Consider the following 16815-nt stretch of genomic DNA (forward strand, 5'->3'; position numbering starts at 1 on the left):
GCCTTGAATTTGGCCCGGAAAACAACTGGTAACCAGTGCAGCTCCTTCAACACTGGAGTGATGTGATCTCACCGGTGGCTGCCTTTAGTCAGGCAAGCCGCCGCGTTCTGTACCAGTTGCAGCTTCCGAACCGTCTTCAAGGGTAACCCCACGTAGAGCACATTACAGTAGTCTAAACGAGAGGAGACCAGGGCATGTGCTACCGATGGGAGCAGATGGTTGGGAAGGTAGGGGTGCAGCCGCCGTATCAGATGAAGTTGGTACAGCGCTGTCCGGCTCACAGCTGACACCTGAGCCTCCATGGACAGCTGGGAGTCTAAGATGACCCCCAAGCTGCGGACCTGGCCTTTCAAGGGTAACCGTACCCCATTCAACACCAGGTCAACATCCCCCAACCTCCTCTTGTCTCCCACCAAAAGTACCTCGGTCTTGTCAGGGTTCAGCTTCAGCTTATTCCTCCCCATCCAGCCACTCACCATCTCCAGACATTTGGACAGGGATTCTACGGCCAACCTTGGTGAAGATTTGAACGAGAGGTAGAGCTGCGTGTCATCCGTATACTGATGACACCGCACCCCAAACCTCCTGATGATAGCCCCCAGCGGCTTCATCTGAGGTATGCATAACTAATCTGTGGTATGCATCCTTTAATAACATGGAAAACTGACAAGTCCTGGGAATAACTGGTTCATGTGAGGAAAACTATGTATTTCAGTTTGGAATTGTGGAAGAGACATTATTATGGAAGTACTTACATGAACCTCTGGGTGAAGCTTGATAAGGAATCGTTTTCTCTTGAAGCTTATTTTCCGGACTTTGGACCAGTTGAAAGTATTGATTTTTGTATTACCCTACATTAAATACAATATGAAAAAATGAAGAAAAGTACATAATATACATGATTTAAATACCATAAAATCATGTACAAACACAATGTCAACCCTATTTTCCAGCTACATTCTGCTCTCTGGATCAGAGTTACAAACAATACTTACGTTCGTTATCATTTAAAATAAGAAGACCTTTAAAAGAACCATGCAATATATCTAAAGGAATTTTCATGGAGAGTTAGGAGCTGAGTTACAGAAAATGCCTAAAAACTGTACGTTTGACCTTTTTTTACATCCTAAGGCTCCCAATGTTCTTTCTGCCTTCCTTCCCTTTTCCTTCCTGAATGGGCAATTATGGCTTATCTCTGATTCACTCCTTCCAACTTCATGATGCAGATGAGGCCAGTATGTCAATTTCACAGGCAAATATCTATAAATGCTTAACCAAGTCCCATGCAAAGAATTCTTCCGTTGGAGTTCTCCATGTTGTTCATTTGCTGGGAGGGCAGAAAGAGAGATTGCTGATTCCAAGTTCAACTATTGTTGCAGCATGTAAGAGAAGCTATCTGCCTAGGTTAATTATTATTTATTATTTATTTATTTACAATATTTATATTCCACTCCACATCAGAAGATTTCGGAGCAGTGAACAATATGGTAAAAGAATAAAACAGCAGGTTAAAAGTGTTAAAACCTTTTTTTTTAAAACACAAACCCCAATAAAGTGGAATTTAACAAGACACAGCTGGTCATGCAAGGAAGGCCTCTTGAAATAACAACATCTTCAGGAGGTGCCAGAAGGAACACAATGTTGGTGCCTGCCTGACCTCTAAAGGAAGGGAATTCCACAGGAAGGGGGCCAGCACACTGAAGGCTCTTTTCCTGGTGGACTCCAACCGGGCCATGGGTCCATGTGGAACCACCAGGAACATGTCCTCTGATGACCTCAGTGACCGGGCAAGTTGGTAAAGAAGGAGGCACTCTCTCAGGTATCCTGGTCCCAAGCTGTTTAGGGCTTTGTACACTAGTACTAAAACTTTAAACCTGGCCCAGTAGCGAATAGGCAGCCGGTGCAGTTCCCTCAGCAGAGGAGCTACACGCTGAAAAGGGGCAGCCCCCGACAAGAGCTGAGCTGCTGCATTCTGCACTAGCTCCAGCTTCCGGACCAGCCTTAAGGGCAGCCTCACACAGAGTGCATTGCAGTAATGCAGTCTTGAGGTTACTAATGCCTGTACCACTGTGGTCAAGCTATCCCTGTCCAGGAGAGGCCATAGCTGGCGAACCAGCCGAAGTAGGGAGGGCAACCCCATTGGGAACAGGCAATGAGCCTATCTCCCGGACCCAGCTTCCGTCTTGCCAGGCTTCCGTCTTTCCAGGATTCAGCTTCAGTTTATTGGCCCTCATCCAGCCATGATGAGTGCCCAAGCCTGAGGAAAAGTCAGGGGAGTAGTAGAAAGAACCTTTACTTTGGGGCTGGGGGATTTAGGACTGGAGAGAAAAGGAGAGGGGTGGATGGGATATAGACAGAACAATTCTATGTAGGTTTAGTTCAATGGGAACTGAGCTAGAGGTGACCAACCAAGAAAGAGATCTTGGGGTTGTGGTGGACAGAATAAAACTGCCAATATTATATTGCCCTTATATTAACCTATTGTGCAACCATACTTAAAATACTGTGCACAGTTCTGGTCGCTGCACCTAAAAAAAGATATTGTAGAGCTGGAAAAAGTACAAAAAAGGGCAACTAAAATGATCCTGGGGCTGGAGCAACTCCAGCAGCTGGAATTGCTTATCTTAGAAAAAAAGCCAGTAAGGGGAGACAGGATAGAGGTCTACGAAATTGTGCACCATGTGGATAGGGTGATGTTTTTCTCCTTCTCTCATAATACTAGAACCCGGGGTCAGCCTATGGAACTGACTGGTGGGAGATTCAGGAAAAAATAAAAGGAAGCATTTCTTCATATAGCACATAGTCAAAGTATGGAATTCGCTACAAGATGTAGTGATGGCCACCAAACTGGATGGCTTTAAAAGGGGTTAGACAAATTCCTGGAGGAGAATGGTATCAATGGCTACTAGTCCTGATGGCTCTATGCTACCTCCAGTATCAAAGGCAGTAAGCTTATGTACACCAGTTGGTGGGGAACATGGGCAGAAGGGTGCTGTTGCACTTATGTCCTGCTTATGGGTTTCCCATCGACAGCTGGTCAGCCACTGTGTGAACAGAATGCTGGACTAGATGGACCCTTGGTCTGATCCAGCAAGGCTGTTCTTAACTTCTTGTGTTCTTTTGAGTTCCCATGTAGCTGAGCTCAGTGGGACTTACTCCCATGTAAGCATACATAGGATTTCAGCCTTAAAGAGGAAGGATGGAGGGTTAGATGAGGACAGGAATTGGTGTGCGTGGTGGGGGGAGAGAGAGAGATGGGTGACTCTGCAACAAGGGGTAGATAATCTTTCAACCTCACCAGGTCTTTGGGGCTGTCCCAAACACTTGTCTGGTACTCAGTTTCTTGGGCAAGTTATTTGTCCTTTGTCACTGGCCATTGCCCCACGGTAGCCATTTGGTGGTGGTAATCATGGCAGTTTTTCAAATTTCCTAATATGCCCACAGGCCCCAAATAGTTGGGGACTCCTCTTTTACATCAACATTGGGCATTTAAGGCAAAGAGATGTGGCTATGATTGTGCTGGAAGATTCCTCTCCAACTCAGGTGCTCTGTTAAAACTGCATCTCTCCTTGGCTTTCAAGGCTGGGAAACGAGACTACAACTGCTCCACAGCACTCTTTCACTAGCCTAGTAGGACAACCATAGTGATATTGCAAGTTTTCCTCCACCGCCTCAAAAGGCCAAGAGAAGTAACTGCAAAAATTTCCTAGTGCGCTTGTCTGGGTTTGGGCGAGAGTGTAGCTGCCACTTGAGTGTTCAACTGTGATTGATACATTGATACATCTCTCTGGGTTGGAAAGGCTGTAGTAGCAAGGAGGAGGTGCTCCCTTTCATTCAACAGCAATTGCTCCTGAATGAGTATATGGCTATTCTTATCTCTGGGATAAAGTCAGTGTAAATACAAAAAGTTTCTCATATTAAATATTGCTTTCCTACCTGGAATACCAGTACACCCATGTGTGAAACAGCTAAATTAATTTTTGTTCCCTCACGGTCAGATGCCAGGTGAAATCTCATGCCATACATCTCCAATTTCCGAGCGATTTCAAGCACCTGGAAATCTGATTCGGCAGGAGTTTGACTCCTACAGTAATCAGAATAAACATACAGAAGCAATTAATGAATTAGTAATAGTATGAAAAACTTTTTTAAAAAACTTAATTTTTTAAAAACTATACTCCAACAAGGTCAATGAGATTACATCCATGAAAACAGCCACTGAACCAACCAGTCATTCAACATGACTGTGCCAGGCAAAAAGAAAAAACTTGTTCTTGGTAGAGCAATGTATTAATTTATTTTGAAGACTCAAAGCCTGCCCTTCAGTCAAATGATTCTCAAGGCAGCTTAAAAGGAACACAAAACTCACACATACACCAACACAATCCAGCAGCCCTTGGCCCTCTAAGTGATGGATGGGGCGAAAGCATGCCTCCCTTTGGATGTGCAGTTGTAGGGCAATTGGCAGGTGAAGCCGAGTGCTCTTAACTCGCTACAGCTGCTCCTTCCCTGGCTGATGGATGGAGCCAGGTTGGTCTCACCCTCATCATGGCATTCTTCCTGGGAGGCAGAGGGTGAAACCTCTCAGCAGCCTGTGGCCCTCTAGCCAATGGCAGGAGCAAGGATGTACTTTCCTCCTGCTCTTCAGTCCTAGAACAATCTAAGATGAAGTCAATAATTATTTTTAAAATGCAGTGTATCCTTAGTTTTCCAGTGTTATTTGGATAATTTATATACTCTACTGAATAATTTAAAAAGTCCTATGTGTTCCATTCTTTTGTGGAAGTCAATATGACAACAACTACTCTCTATTCCCCATCAAAACATATGGGGAAGCCAGTAAGACAGGCAAGCCAATATGTCCTATAGCAGGGCAGAGTAACTTGTGACCCTCCAGATGTTTTGGTCTACAACTCCCATCAGCCCTAGCCAGCATAGCCAATGGTGAGGGATGACGGGAATTGGAGACAGAAACATCTGGAGGGCCCCAAAGTGCTCTCTCCTGTCCTATAGCCCACTTCAAGACAAAGACAATAAAATACAGTAGTATCAGATGATTGTGTCCCCACATATAGTCAAATCAGGATGGACTGATTTAAATCATGTTTTAAATCACCAAGACAAAACTCTGATTTAAATAATTGATTTCTATCAGGTTTGCCACTGATAGTTCATCACATATTTCTTAAACAATGGTGCAAATCCAATTTACTTAATTTACAACTCCATGCAGCATTTCACAACATCAAGGAGGATATATTCCCAGCCAGGGTCTCTCTTATATCCAGAATCCATGACAGTTTTTTCTGTGGCAAAAGTGCGAGGGAATATAAGAACCAGAAGCTGTGTCTGTGTACTATAATGGCTTACCCTTTTCTTTCCAGTTCAAACCACTGTTCCTTTCCACTCTGCCTCCAACCATTCATTCATTCATTCATTCATTAAATTTATTAATCGCCCATCTGGCCAGTCACCCGGCCACTCTGGGTGATGTACAATGGTACAATTTAAAACAGTAAAATTATACATTAAAACAGTATTTAAAAATACCCTAACCCACCCCAAATGCCTGCCTGAATAACCAAGTTTTCAGTGCGTGGCGGAAGCTCATTAAAGAGGGGGCATGGCAGAGTTCCCTAGGGAGGGAGTTCCACAGAGTGGGGGCCACCACAGAGAAGGCCCTCTCCCTCGTCCCCACCAGCCTAGCTGCCCTGGCTGATGGGACAGAGAGAAGGCCATCCGAGGCTGATCTTGTTAAGCGGCCTATCTGGTGTTGCTGGAGGCACTCCTTGAGACAGGCTGCGCCAGAACCACATAGGGTTTTAAAGATCAAAACCAACACCTTGAATTTGGCCTGGAATACAATTGGTAACCATCCTTTCCTGTGTCGTCTCTCTGCCCTAACTCCTCTGCTTTGCTTGTCCCAGCTTCACCATCACATAAGCACAGAACAACAACAATCCTATTCAGCCTGTGTCTTTGCACATGCAACTGCAGCCAGAGAAACATAGGAAGCTGCCTTACCCGGAGTCAGACCGCAGATCCATATAGTCCAGCACTGTCAACACTGACTGGCAGCAGCTCTTCAGGGCTTCAGGCAGAATTATTTCCTAGCCCTATCTGGAGATGCTGGGGAGTTTGCATGGACATTTTGCATGCAAAACAAGTGCTCTACCACTGAGTTATGGCAAAACCCATAACTTTCAAAAAGCAAGAGCTGCTAGTTAGGTTGGACAGAACCAGTCTTATGGGAGAAAAAAATGAAATGAATGCCCATTGGTAGGTAACTCAGTGTGTGTGAGAGCAACAAATCTATTCATTTATTTTTATGACACTGTAAGTGTAGATTTAGCATGTATGTGTTTAGATTTAATTGCAACTATATTATTTTTAAATGAGAGAGAAATGTAGTATTTCATTGCTCATTTTTTTGTCAAACCAACAAAAAATATTTTTAAAAATCCCATTTAAATTTTAAAACCTGATTTAATTTATTTAATTGTTTTTTTTAATCATTGCTTTTTATCCACCTTGAGACAAACTGGCTCCTGGTGGCTCCAGGGACACCTTTTTATTCTGTTTAAACCTCACTCTGAATGTTTTACGGTCCCTAGGACTACACGTCAACTGAGAAAAATCTTCTCACACACCCCTATCATTTGCAATTGACCGGTGCCATCCTAAACACTGTCATGCTGGCACCTGCCTTCTGAATGACAAGAATCATACTATCTTAGCCCTAGTTGTTCACATGCATCAGGACTCTCTGCAACTTGCCAGAGCAATCAAGTAACACCTCCGTGATATATTGCCACATCAACCCTGAGGTTGCATGCAGTCCCTCCAACTGTTGTTCCTCTTGGTCTTCTGCCTGTCGCAGCACCAAGAGTCAAAGTTGTTACAGATCCCTTGTTGCCTTCTCCTCTTCCCTCTCTTATGGTGGAATGAAGACTTAAATCTCCTCTGGGGCCTCCTGTTTTATTCCCAATCTTGTTCACCATGATTAATTTAAAACTGGAAGCAGACACTTCCAAATTCCTCCCTCTAGTGTACAAAGGAGGGAAGGGGAGCATGCAAACTCGAGGCTCACGCACGTAATGGACCACCATGGTTATTCCATTACATCTGAATGCAGCAACTATGGGGTCATAAATACCACTTTTCTAGGCTGCATAAATAATTACAGGTTAAAATTGTCAACTTTTCTATTCTATTCAGGTTACAAGAAATCACTACCTACAAACAAAGCAGTATTTTCAATTAACCTTTCCTGAATCTTCAAAAGATACAGTACTTCTGAAGTGGGGGGAAACAGGAACTATGTCAAGTGGCCCACGCTATGCAAACAACTGTTTACAAGTGTAAAGCCGTTTCAGAGTAATTATCTTCAGATGTTTTCAGTTGACTAATCCTCACAGACTGGCCTGAAAACAATCTGATCTAATTTTGTTATCCCCTAAGCAGATAAACTGTTTAGCCATCCTACAGCCAGTGGTAATTTACGGAATTTTTAAAGAAGAAATATATCCCTGCAATAGATTTCCATCCATTTCAACTGTTTCTTTAATCTATTCCTGTACAGACAGTAAGTATTTAAACATTACTGCAGTATTAATCCAATAATGAGGGCTGAAATGACAAAATGAATGTAATGTAAACTTTGAGTATGTCATTGGAGCTGTTAGTCTGCCCATTTTGCTACTGCTACAACATGAACAACTAGAACAGCACATATTGTAAAACCACATATGTAGCATAGATACAACTGCTACACAGGCATTCCTAAAGGTCCAAGCTAGACGTTATTTTGAAAAACACACAGTCCCAAACCCATCTTTGCTAACGACAAGGAAAGTAGCGGTGGGGTAGGGTGCACTTTTAGAGGAGGTGGAAGAGGTTGTTAACCCCTCACATACACACTCATTCTTCTCTTGCAAATGCCCTCCCTTGGGTTGCTTTTCCCACTAGCTAGGACTTGCTTCTAGTTTAATTGGAAGTCTCCAGTTTACACAGGATTTTACTATTTCCACAGTAAAGGATATATTGTGTTAAGCAAGGAGTACACAACACTTTTCATTTCACTCATATTTTGATTAGGATTTGTTTACAACAGCTACTGTGATAACTTTATACTGATACATAAAACTGTAATTAAAACTTCATTTGAGCCAAAATATTTGTATTTCACTTATTTGTTCTGCTAAATGCTGAGAATGGCAGCAAGATCTGTTGATATCAATTACTACCTATTACTTCATAGCAAGATGGCTTGAGTAGCATTTTCCCTGAGGCTCATATGTACCTTAGACCATTGTACACTGTCTGCATGTCATATTTAAACAACCTGAAGTAGAGATCCTTCTTAAATTTCAAATGACTAAATTCAAGAAAGCTCTATCACACACCTTTGTCAAGTAACAGATCAAAACATTCTAAGTGGTCAGTCTCAGAATCATACATTTAATATGCTGTGTAATAAAACAAACTACTCTAGTTCTCAGATCCAAAGGCTCAAATCAAGGAGTTATTTTATACAGTAAGAGTATCAAGTCTTAAAGTCCCTACTTCAAGGGGCTACCTTAACAGTCTTAACTGACAACTGTTTATTGACTGATTAATTCCCACCTTTCCACCATAAAAACGGCACTCAAGGCGACTAACAGTAATAAAATTAATAAAATCAAGATTAAGATATGAAACCATATATGAAACCACACACTGTTCCTGAGAAAATTATCCTACTACAGCAGTAGGCAACCTATAGGCCTAGGGCCGCATGCGTCGCTCAGCTTAATTTCAAAAGCCCTCTGCAAGTGATCAGTCAAAACCTCTGGTGTAATCTGTCCCTCCCTGGGCTAGGAGAGGGAGAAAGAGGGAGAAACAGATTGGGGTGGCAGAAAGAGGGGGTGGACCCACCCACTTTTGCCTCTGGTTCTGCCCACCAAGGGCATGCTGCCCCTGACAGAAAAGAAAGGTTCACCACCATGTCCTACTGAATAAATGGGGATTGTGTATTGTGATGAAATGCCCAATAGCAAATGTTTAGTTGCAGGCAATTTAAAATAGACTTGAGATGGATCATACATTTCCGTAACTTAAAAACACATGAAGGGTTTGGTTCCTCAAAATGTGTAGGCAAATTTGGTTTCTTATCAGAACTTATTTATATAGCGCATGCTCTGCTTCATAGTTTACCCAGTGGTTCAGGAGGTCTACTGGGCATACAGTGTTGTCCACTGTTGTTATCCCCGTATTGCCTCGAATGATGGGTGAGTGAGTGCTAAAACTGAGATGGAGTAGCTTCCAATTTGCTCTGATTTGCTATCAGAGACTGCAATCAAGTGAATCCATGACAGAGATCTCAAAACACATTCACAGCAGATATGAAGCAATGAGCCAAACCACAGACTACAACTGGTCACCATATGCATTATATGGTCAAAAAGCACATAGAAAACATTTACACATAGGAAAAACAGAGAAGACCCATCACATATTATCTTCCACTGCTCCATGTGTTGCAGGATGCACATGTGTAGAGGGGAGTAGGCTCTACATGCTTAGGTTCCCGTTACAGGGGAAGCCTATGCACACAGAGCACCAACATGTGGGAGGCAATGACACAGGACCAGCAGATGCAGTCCCATAACACTGTGATCACATGGGGGTAATACATGAAGGGGCTAGAGAGATGACTCAACTGATGCAAGGGCACTCTCTCAAAAATGTGCACACAAATGCAGTAGCCCTCACAGACAAAGCTGCCATTATCTTCCTACTGGCTTCTGCAGTAAGCTTGCTCAGTCCAGTGAAAGCCATTTTACTTTTGGGACAACTCTCCACCTTGGACAGTTCAGCTGCCAATCAGCCATGTGTGACATTTGCCAGCACTTCCCCTTTCTGTTTTTGCCTTCAAAATCCCCATGTGACATATATTGGACAATCTTGCCCTCACATTCCTTTTTTTTTAAAATGGGGCCTTAGAAACCAGATTTTCTACTGAAGGGAAGATCTCAGCCATATCCTTGAATTTTTGTAATAATCTAAGTTGTCACAAGGAAAAAACTTGAAGGCATGTTCAAGTTTTGGGTGGGCACAAACATGATCAGAAACACGGAACCCCTAAAAGCAACATTTTTAAACTGCTGTAACTCAGCCACTTGTCAACTACTTGTCCTGAAATTTGGCCACATTACACTACTCACCAGTTTAGATTATCCATGCCAAACTTCATGCAGCAGACAGATCGTCTTGATTTTATGACCAATGGGACAAAAATCAGCCAATTTAATAAACACCACCAAGAAAACCATATGTCTATCATTACTGCAAAGTTAATTTTACAATAAGGTATGACACTGTTGAATAGCAGACATTAAACATTCCTTTTCACTTACATGTGTTTCCTGTGAAATTCAAGTATTTTTGCTTGCAGCCTTTCCTGATGTGGAAAATACCGGTTGTTTTTAAGGTGCTCTCGGTCCCCTGATTCATCAAAATCTCCAATTTCCGCTGTTATACAAAAGACAAATATATTTAAAATATATATTTAAAAGAAATATTATAACATATTGCAATTGTTTCCATAAACAAACAAATCCTTAAAGTTACTTTCTTCACAAGAACTACAGATTCCTCTATCAAAAACTCCTCACTTCTTGGCTTTTCTTAAGAGATGGGATTGTTACAGTCTTGTGAAATTGTTATTTTTCAAAATTTCGAACCACCTTTCTGACAATTTTTTTGGTAGTTTTAGGCTACAGATATGATCTGTGACTGGTTTATTCAATTCTACAAATAATCTGTCTGCTACATCTTTTCCAGCCTCTCACAGTTTAAAGCTCTTCAAGTTATATTCAAATTGTGATACATAAACACAATGCGATGAACTTCTCTAGGATAATGCCATTTGTCATGGAACCAAATAGAGGGGAGGTGACATTCAACTTAATTCCAACAGGTTCCCAAGATTTGGTGTGCAATCAAAGTTAACATAAGAAGAGCTGTGCTGGCTCACACCAAAGGCTGATATAATCCAGCAACTTTCCCACAGTGGCCAAACAGATGCCTATGGGAAGTTCAAAATGGCACCCTTCTGCTTGGGTTCTCCAGCAACTGGTATTGGGAGGTATACCAGCTATCATGATTAGCAGCCATTGACAGCCTTATTCTTCATGAATTTACTGATCCCCTTTTAAAGCCATCCAAGTTGGTGCCCTTCACTACATCTTGCGGTAGCAAATTTCATAGTTTAACTATGTGCTGTGTGAAGAAGTACTTCCTTTTATCAGTGCTGAATCTCCCACCACTCAGCTTCACTGGATGACCATGGGTTCTAGTATTATGAGCATTATCATCCATTTTCTTCACACTATGAATAATTTTATACACCTCTATCATGTATCCCCTTACTTGACTTTTTTTCTAAGCTAAAAAGACCTCAACATTGCAACCTTTCTTCATTGGCGACTTGCTCCAGGCCCTTGATCATTTTGGTTGCCCTTTTTTGCACCTTTTCCTACTCTATCATATGATTTTTGAGGTGCAGAACTACACACAATAGTCCAAGTGCGGTCATACCATAGATTTGTACAAAAGCATTATGATATAGGCAATTTCATTTTCGATTTCTAGAATTCGCCTTTTTCACAGCAGCTGCATACTGGGTCAATGTTTTCATCAAGCTATCTACCACAATCCCAGATCCCGTTTTTGGTTAGTCACTGCCAGCTCAGACCCCATCTTCATATAGGTAAAGCTATGATTTTTTGCTCCAATTGTATCACTGAACACTTGCTTACACTAAACCACATTTGCCATTTAATGCCTATTCATCCCCCTAGTTCAGAGAAATACATGTGGAGGTCTTTACTGTCCCTTTTTATTTTAATGACCCTAAATATTTTGGTGTCATCAGCAAACTTGGTGACCTCACAGCTCACCCGTAACTCCAGATCATTTAAAAAGCACTGGGCCCGAAACAGATCCCCATGGAACCCCACTGTTTACATCACTCCATTGTGAGAAATGCCCATTTATTCCTACTCTCTTTTTTCTGTTCTTTAACCAGTTACCAATCCATAAAAGGACCTCTCCTCTCTTCCCATGACTGTTAAGTCTGTTCAGGTGTCTTTGATGAAGGACTCTGTCTAAAGCCTTTTTAAAGTCCAAGTATATCTGATGTTCCTAAACTACTAAGGAAAAGTGAACACAGTGCTGTCGGATTCAATGTGAGTAGTTATGTTTGCCCAGTACATCCAACATGGCAACATTTAACTTTTTTTTTTTAAAGGAAACTTGAAAAAATGAGAGATTGATTAATAGCAAGTTGAAAGACAGAAATAGTCAAATCTCTTCAGGATGTATGGAGATTATTCTAAACCATGAAAACAGACATTTATAGAAATAATAGAAATAGATATTTATTTATCTGAAGCAAATTTTAGTTGCTTTTTAGCGCTATGCAAGCACAAAGCAACATATAAGCACAAGGAAATGCAAGAAACAAAGATTAAAATTCCCACATTAGCAAACATACAGAATACATTAAGAAGCTGCTTCCAGATATGTAACCTAATTAGAAACTCAGATAAAAGAATATTGAAAAGGAAAGTCTTCAAGACTCACTTGAATGCCTGTACATAAGGGGCAAGACAGAAGCCAACATGAAGTAAGTTCCACAGTTTTGGGGCCACCCCTAAGAAGTGCACACCAACCTGAATGATTTTAATAGTGGGCACTTGAGAAGGACCCTTGAGGTAGATCTTAACATATGGGCAGGATAGTATGAGTGAAGGCAGTCTTTCAATTATTCAGGTTCCAAACCATATAGGGCTTTGGGTCAAGCAATTTGAATTGGGCCCAAGAGCTTACTGGTAGCCAGTGTAGCTGGCTCTGAATCAGAGTTAGGTTTTCAAACTTCCTAGCAACCTCAAGTATTTGGAGAGCTGCATTTTGTACCAGCTGCAACTCCCAGACCATCGTCAAAGGAGCATGTGTAAAGCGCATTGCAGTAGTCCAGTTTGGAGGTAACCAGTGCATTGGTAACTGAGGCCTGTCTGACTGCTCCATATAGGGTCACAGCTGGCATACATCAGAACTTGCAAAAGGCTCTCCTGGCTACAGCCTCTACCTGCAACTCACCAGAATCCAGAAGCACCCCTTAAATTGCACACCTGACCCTTTCAAACAGAAGTACAACCCCACTATCCAGACCTGCTGACTTCCCAACCTACAGAATTTCTGTCTTTCTCAGATTAAATTTCAGCTTGTTCTCTCTCATCTACCTCAGTACTACATCCAGACATTCATTCAAGAGTTCCACCGCCTCCCTTGGATTCTTAGGTGGTAAAGAGGCAGAGCTGAGTGCCATCTGCATACTGGTGACATCAAAGCCCAACCCTCTAGATGATTTCTCCTAGCAGTATATAGATATACAAGAACATGGGAGATAAAATAAGAGTCCTGTGGCACCTCACAAGCCAATGGCCATGGGGCAGAACAGAAATCACCCAGCACTACCTTCTAGAAATGACTATCGAAGGAGGATGGGACCCATTTTGATACCATGCCTCTTAAGACCAGGCCGGACGGGAAACTATGGGCAGTATCCAGCATTCTGCAAACTCAAACAGCTAGTGGAGCTCCACTGATTCTTTCCATTGCACTTGCGCAACCAGTTGTGCAAGCAATTGAACAAAGTGTTTTACAAGAGTTACATGCAAAGGGTTGCACAACAGGTTTCACAAACATAATGCATAACCACTTGAACAACTGTGCTTGCACAAATGTAACTTTAGTTGGATTCTTTTCTCTTGTACATAGGTCAGAACCTAGTTTCTGCTAGTGCAACATGATCTGCACTAACAGAATGACAAAGTTAGATACTGCTCCAGGATACATGATCAGTGGTGTCAAACACTGCTGAGGGGTCCAGTACATCTAAGAGGACTGCACTCCCATCATCCAGTTCCTGGCACATGACTATCTAGGAGGGTGACCAAGGCAGTTTGTCCCAAAACCAGATCAGAACCCAGACTGGACTGGATCTACATAATCACTTTTCTCCAAACTACCTGGAGTTGAGAGGCCACCATTCTCTCCAAGACATTACCCAAACAGGGAAGGTTTGACAGTAAATGGTAGTTGTCCAAGTTGAAAGGGTCTAAGTTGGGGGTTTTAAGGGAGGGTCACACTACTGCTTCCTTAAAGACAGCAGGGCCCACAATCTCCCTCAAGGAGGAATTCATGTCCTCTGAAGTCCAAGTCTTCAACCCCACCATGATCCTTTTAATAACCATAATGGTCAAGGATCTAGAGAACAGGTGATTGGTCTCAAAGTTCCAAGCAGCTAGTTTCCCTCCTCTAGATAAACAAGTTGAAAAAATCCAGATAGAATGTATCTCATATTATTTACATCATTTTATAAATAGGATTTTTTTAAAAAACAAAACCCCAGATTAGGCAAGGTACAAAATGTCCAAGAAGATGCTGGGGTGCTTAATGAGCAGAGTCAAGCACAGTTTAGAGGGCAAGTTCTTTTGTTAAAAAGTGAAAGTTCTGCCCAAATGAGGAAAAATATGAAAAAGTAAAAAATTCTGGGAAAAGAAGTACAAGTCAACAATAAGGTAAGCAGGAGAAACTTGGGAAGACTGATGGATTGCTAAATGGCTAAGGAGTGAAATAAATGGCTTGGGGCCAGGTTACTAGAAGGAATGTCTCCTCCGATATTTACCTACCCCGACATTAAGATCTTCTGAGATTCCCTTCCAGGTGCCCCTGCCAATGAGGGTCTTTTCAATGGTGACAAAAGAGAGGGACTTTTCAATGGTGGCACCTGGAATGCTCTCCCCAGTGAGGCTTGCCTGAAGCCTACGTCATGGTCTTTCTGGTGCCAGATTTTTATTCTTCCAGGCATTTTAAGGACTGTTTTTAGTACCCTATTCTGCTGCTGGTTTTAATTTGGTTTTATGAGTCCCCTGGACTGCAAGGAGGTCAAATCTGTCAATCCTAAAGGAAATCAACCCTGACTGCTCATTGGAAGGACAGATACTGAAGCGGAAGCTCAAATATTTTGACCACCTAATGCAAAGAGAAAATTCACTGGAAAAGACCCTGATGCTGGGAAAGATCAAAGGCAAAAGGAGAAGGGGACGGCAGAGGATGAGATGGCTAGATAGCATCACCAATGCAATGAATATGAATTTGAGCACACTCCGGGAGACAGCGGAGGACAGGAAGGCCTGGCGTGCTATGGTCCATGGCGTCACGAAGAGTCGGACACGAATTAACGACTGAACAACAAATAGTTATATTTTTTGCTGCTGGTTTTCTCTTGGTTTTATTCTGCAGTTTTCATTTTTTGTTTTAATATTTGTACCATATGTTTTTAATGTATTGTACGCTGCCCTGAGAACTTCGGTTATTGGGCAGTTTAGAAGTACAGTAAATAAATAAATAAAAATAAATACTGATGAGAAATCAACTGCAGAGAAGTAGAACAAATTCACTGAATCTGTGTGCATAGCACAAGATACTCAGAATCCACGCTGGAATTTTTTTCCTGTCTTCCCAGGAAAAAACAAAGACAAACATAAGAGACAAGAAAACAAGAACAAAAAGATATGACAAATGTTAAGTATCATATATCTATAATTTTTTACCTTTAAAATATTTAATAAAGTATATTTTAAAAGTACTGACAAGGGATGAAGTAGTAAGACGAACTGACAAGTTAAAAATTGACAGTACACACCCAAGAATTATGAAAATAACTCAAATTGTGAAATTTTTGATCTCCTAACAAAAATATGCAATATTACTAAAATCACCTCCTAAATCAGAGGACTGTAAAGCAGCCAATGTAGTATCTTTAAGGAGGAATCCAGGGGAAAGCCCTAGAAATTACAGGACCAATAGCGTAACATCTGTCCCAGGTAAATTGGCGAAAAAAGTTATTAAAGCCAGATTTTTTAAAACATATAAAGAAGAACAAAAATCAGCATAGCCTCTAGAAAGGGAAGTCATGCCTCATCAACCATCTACAGTATCTTGAGAGTATTAACAAACACACAGATAGAGTGACCCAGCAGTAAACATTATGTACTTGGACTTCTAAAAAGCTTCTGACAAAGCCCCTCACCCAAAATTCCTAAGTAGACTTTAGAGTGCAATCCTATCGAGGTAGAGATCAGCCTCCAAACCCAGAGGCTGACACCTATCCTATGCAAGGCAGAGGGAGCACGGAGCGGGTCCTCTCTTCTGTGCTCCAGCTGCCCTGCATTTGTGGCTAGGCACACGTTTTCGTGAGTCTAGCTGTGGCTTCAGGGAGGAGGAGGAGGGAAGGGGCCCAGAAACCCAATAGGAAGCTGTCTAAAGTGGCTTCCACGGTCTTCTCACCTCCCCACCCCCGAGACCTCCCCCTTTTCACCCTCCCCGCACTCCATTTATGAGAGCAGAGATGACGACGGCACAGAAAGAACTGTGCTGTCTAGAGGGGGCAGGGAGCGTGGTTTCTGAGAAATAACGTCAGAGACCTTGGTTTCCAGAGACCGAAAAATCGTATGGCTGTCTAGACAGTGTTTAGCGGCCATAGGATTGCTCTCTTAGCAGTCTATAATCAAATGATAATGAAACACCTATGGACAAGGTTTCTGTTTGCCTAACAGACAAACAAAACCCTAACTACTTCTATCATAAAGCCATTCTAGAACCAAAGAACAACATTTTTGCATATATGGTTACCAAATGAAAGGGGAAAAGTGCCAAAGACACCAAAGTTATGGCAACCACTGTACTAGAAGAAAGACTGGGCTG

The 16815-nt window shown here is 42.0% G+C and overlaps 1 protein-coding gene across 9 annotated transcripts in view; it reads right to left on the reverse strand.

The window, feature by feature from the left end:
- Positions 1–16815, reverse strand: part of FARP2 (FERM, ARH/RhoGEF and pleckstrin domain protein 2) — a 124934-nt gene that overhangs the window by 53790 nt on the left and 54329 nt on the right. For all 9 annotated transcript variants that reach the window (XR_014789568.1, XR_014789570.1, XR_014789569.1 and 6 more), the window contains exons 7-9: positions 10398–10512; positions 3937–4084; positions 756–851 (exon numbers count right to left, since the gene is read on the reverse strand). Coding sequence is in view for 6 of the 9 variants with exons in the window: in XM_084847008.1 (XP_084703134.1) it covers positions 756–851; positions 3937–4084; positions 10398–10512 (359 nt within the window). In the remaining 3 variants the exon portion in view is untranslated. The remainder of the gene's footprint in view (positions 1–755; positions 852–3936; positions 4085–10397; positions 10513–16815) is intronic.

The sequence above is a fragment of the Heloderma suspectum genome, chromosome 3 (genome assembly GCF_057233095.1).
Source record: "Heloderma suspectum isolate Gila_16-S chromosome 3, 16-S_ref, whole genome shotgun sequence".
In the NCBI taxonomy this organism is placed as follows: Eukaryota; Metazoa; Chordata; class Lepidosauria; order Squamata; family Helodermatidae; genus Heloderma; species Heloderma suspectum.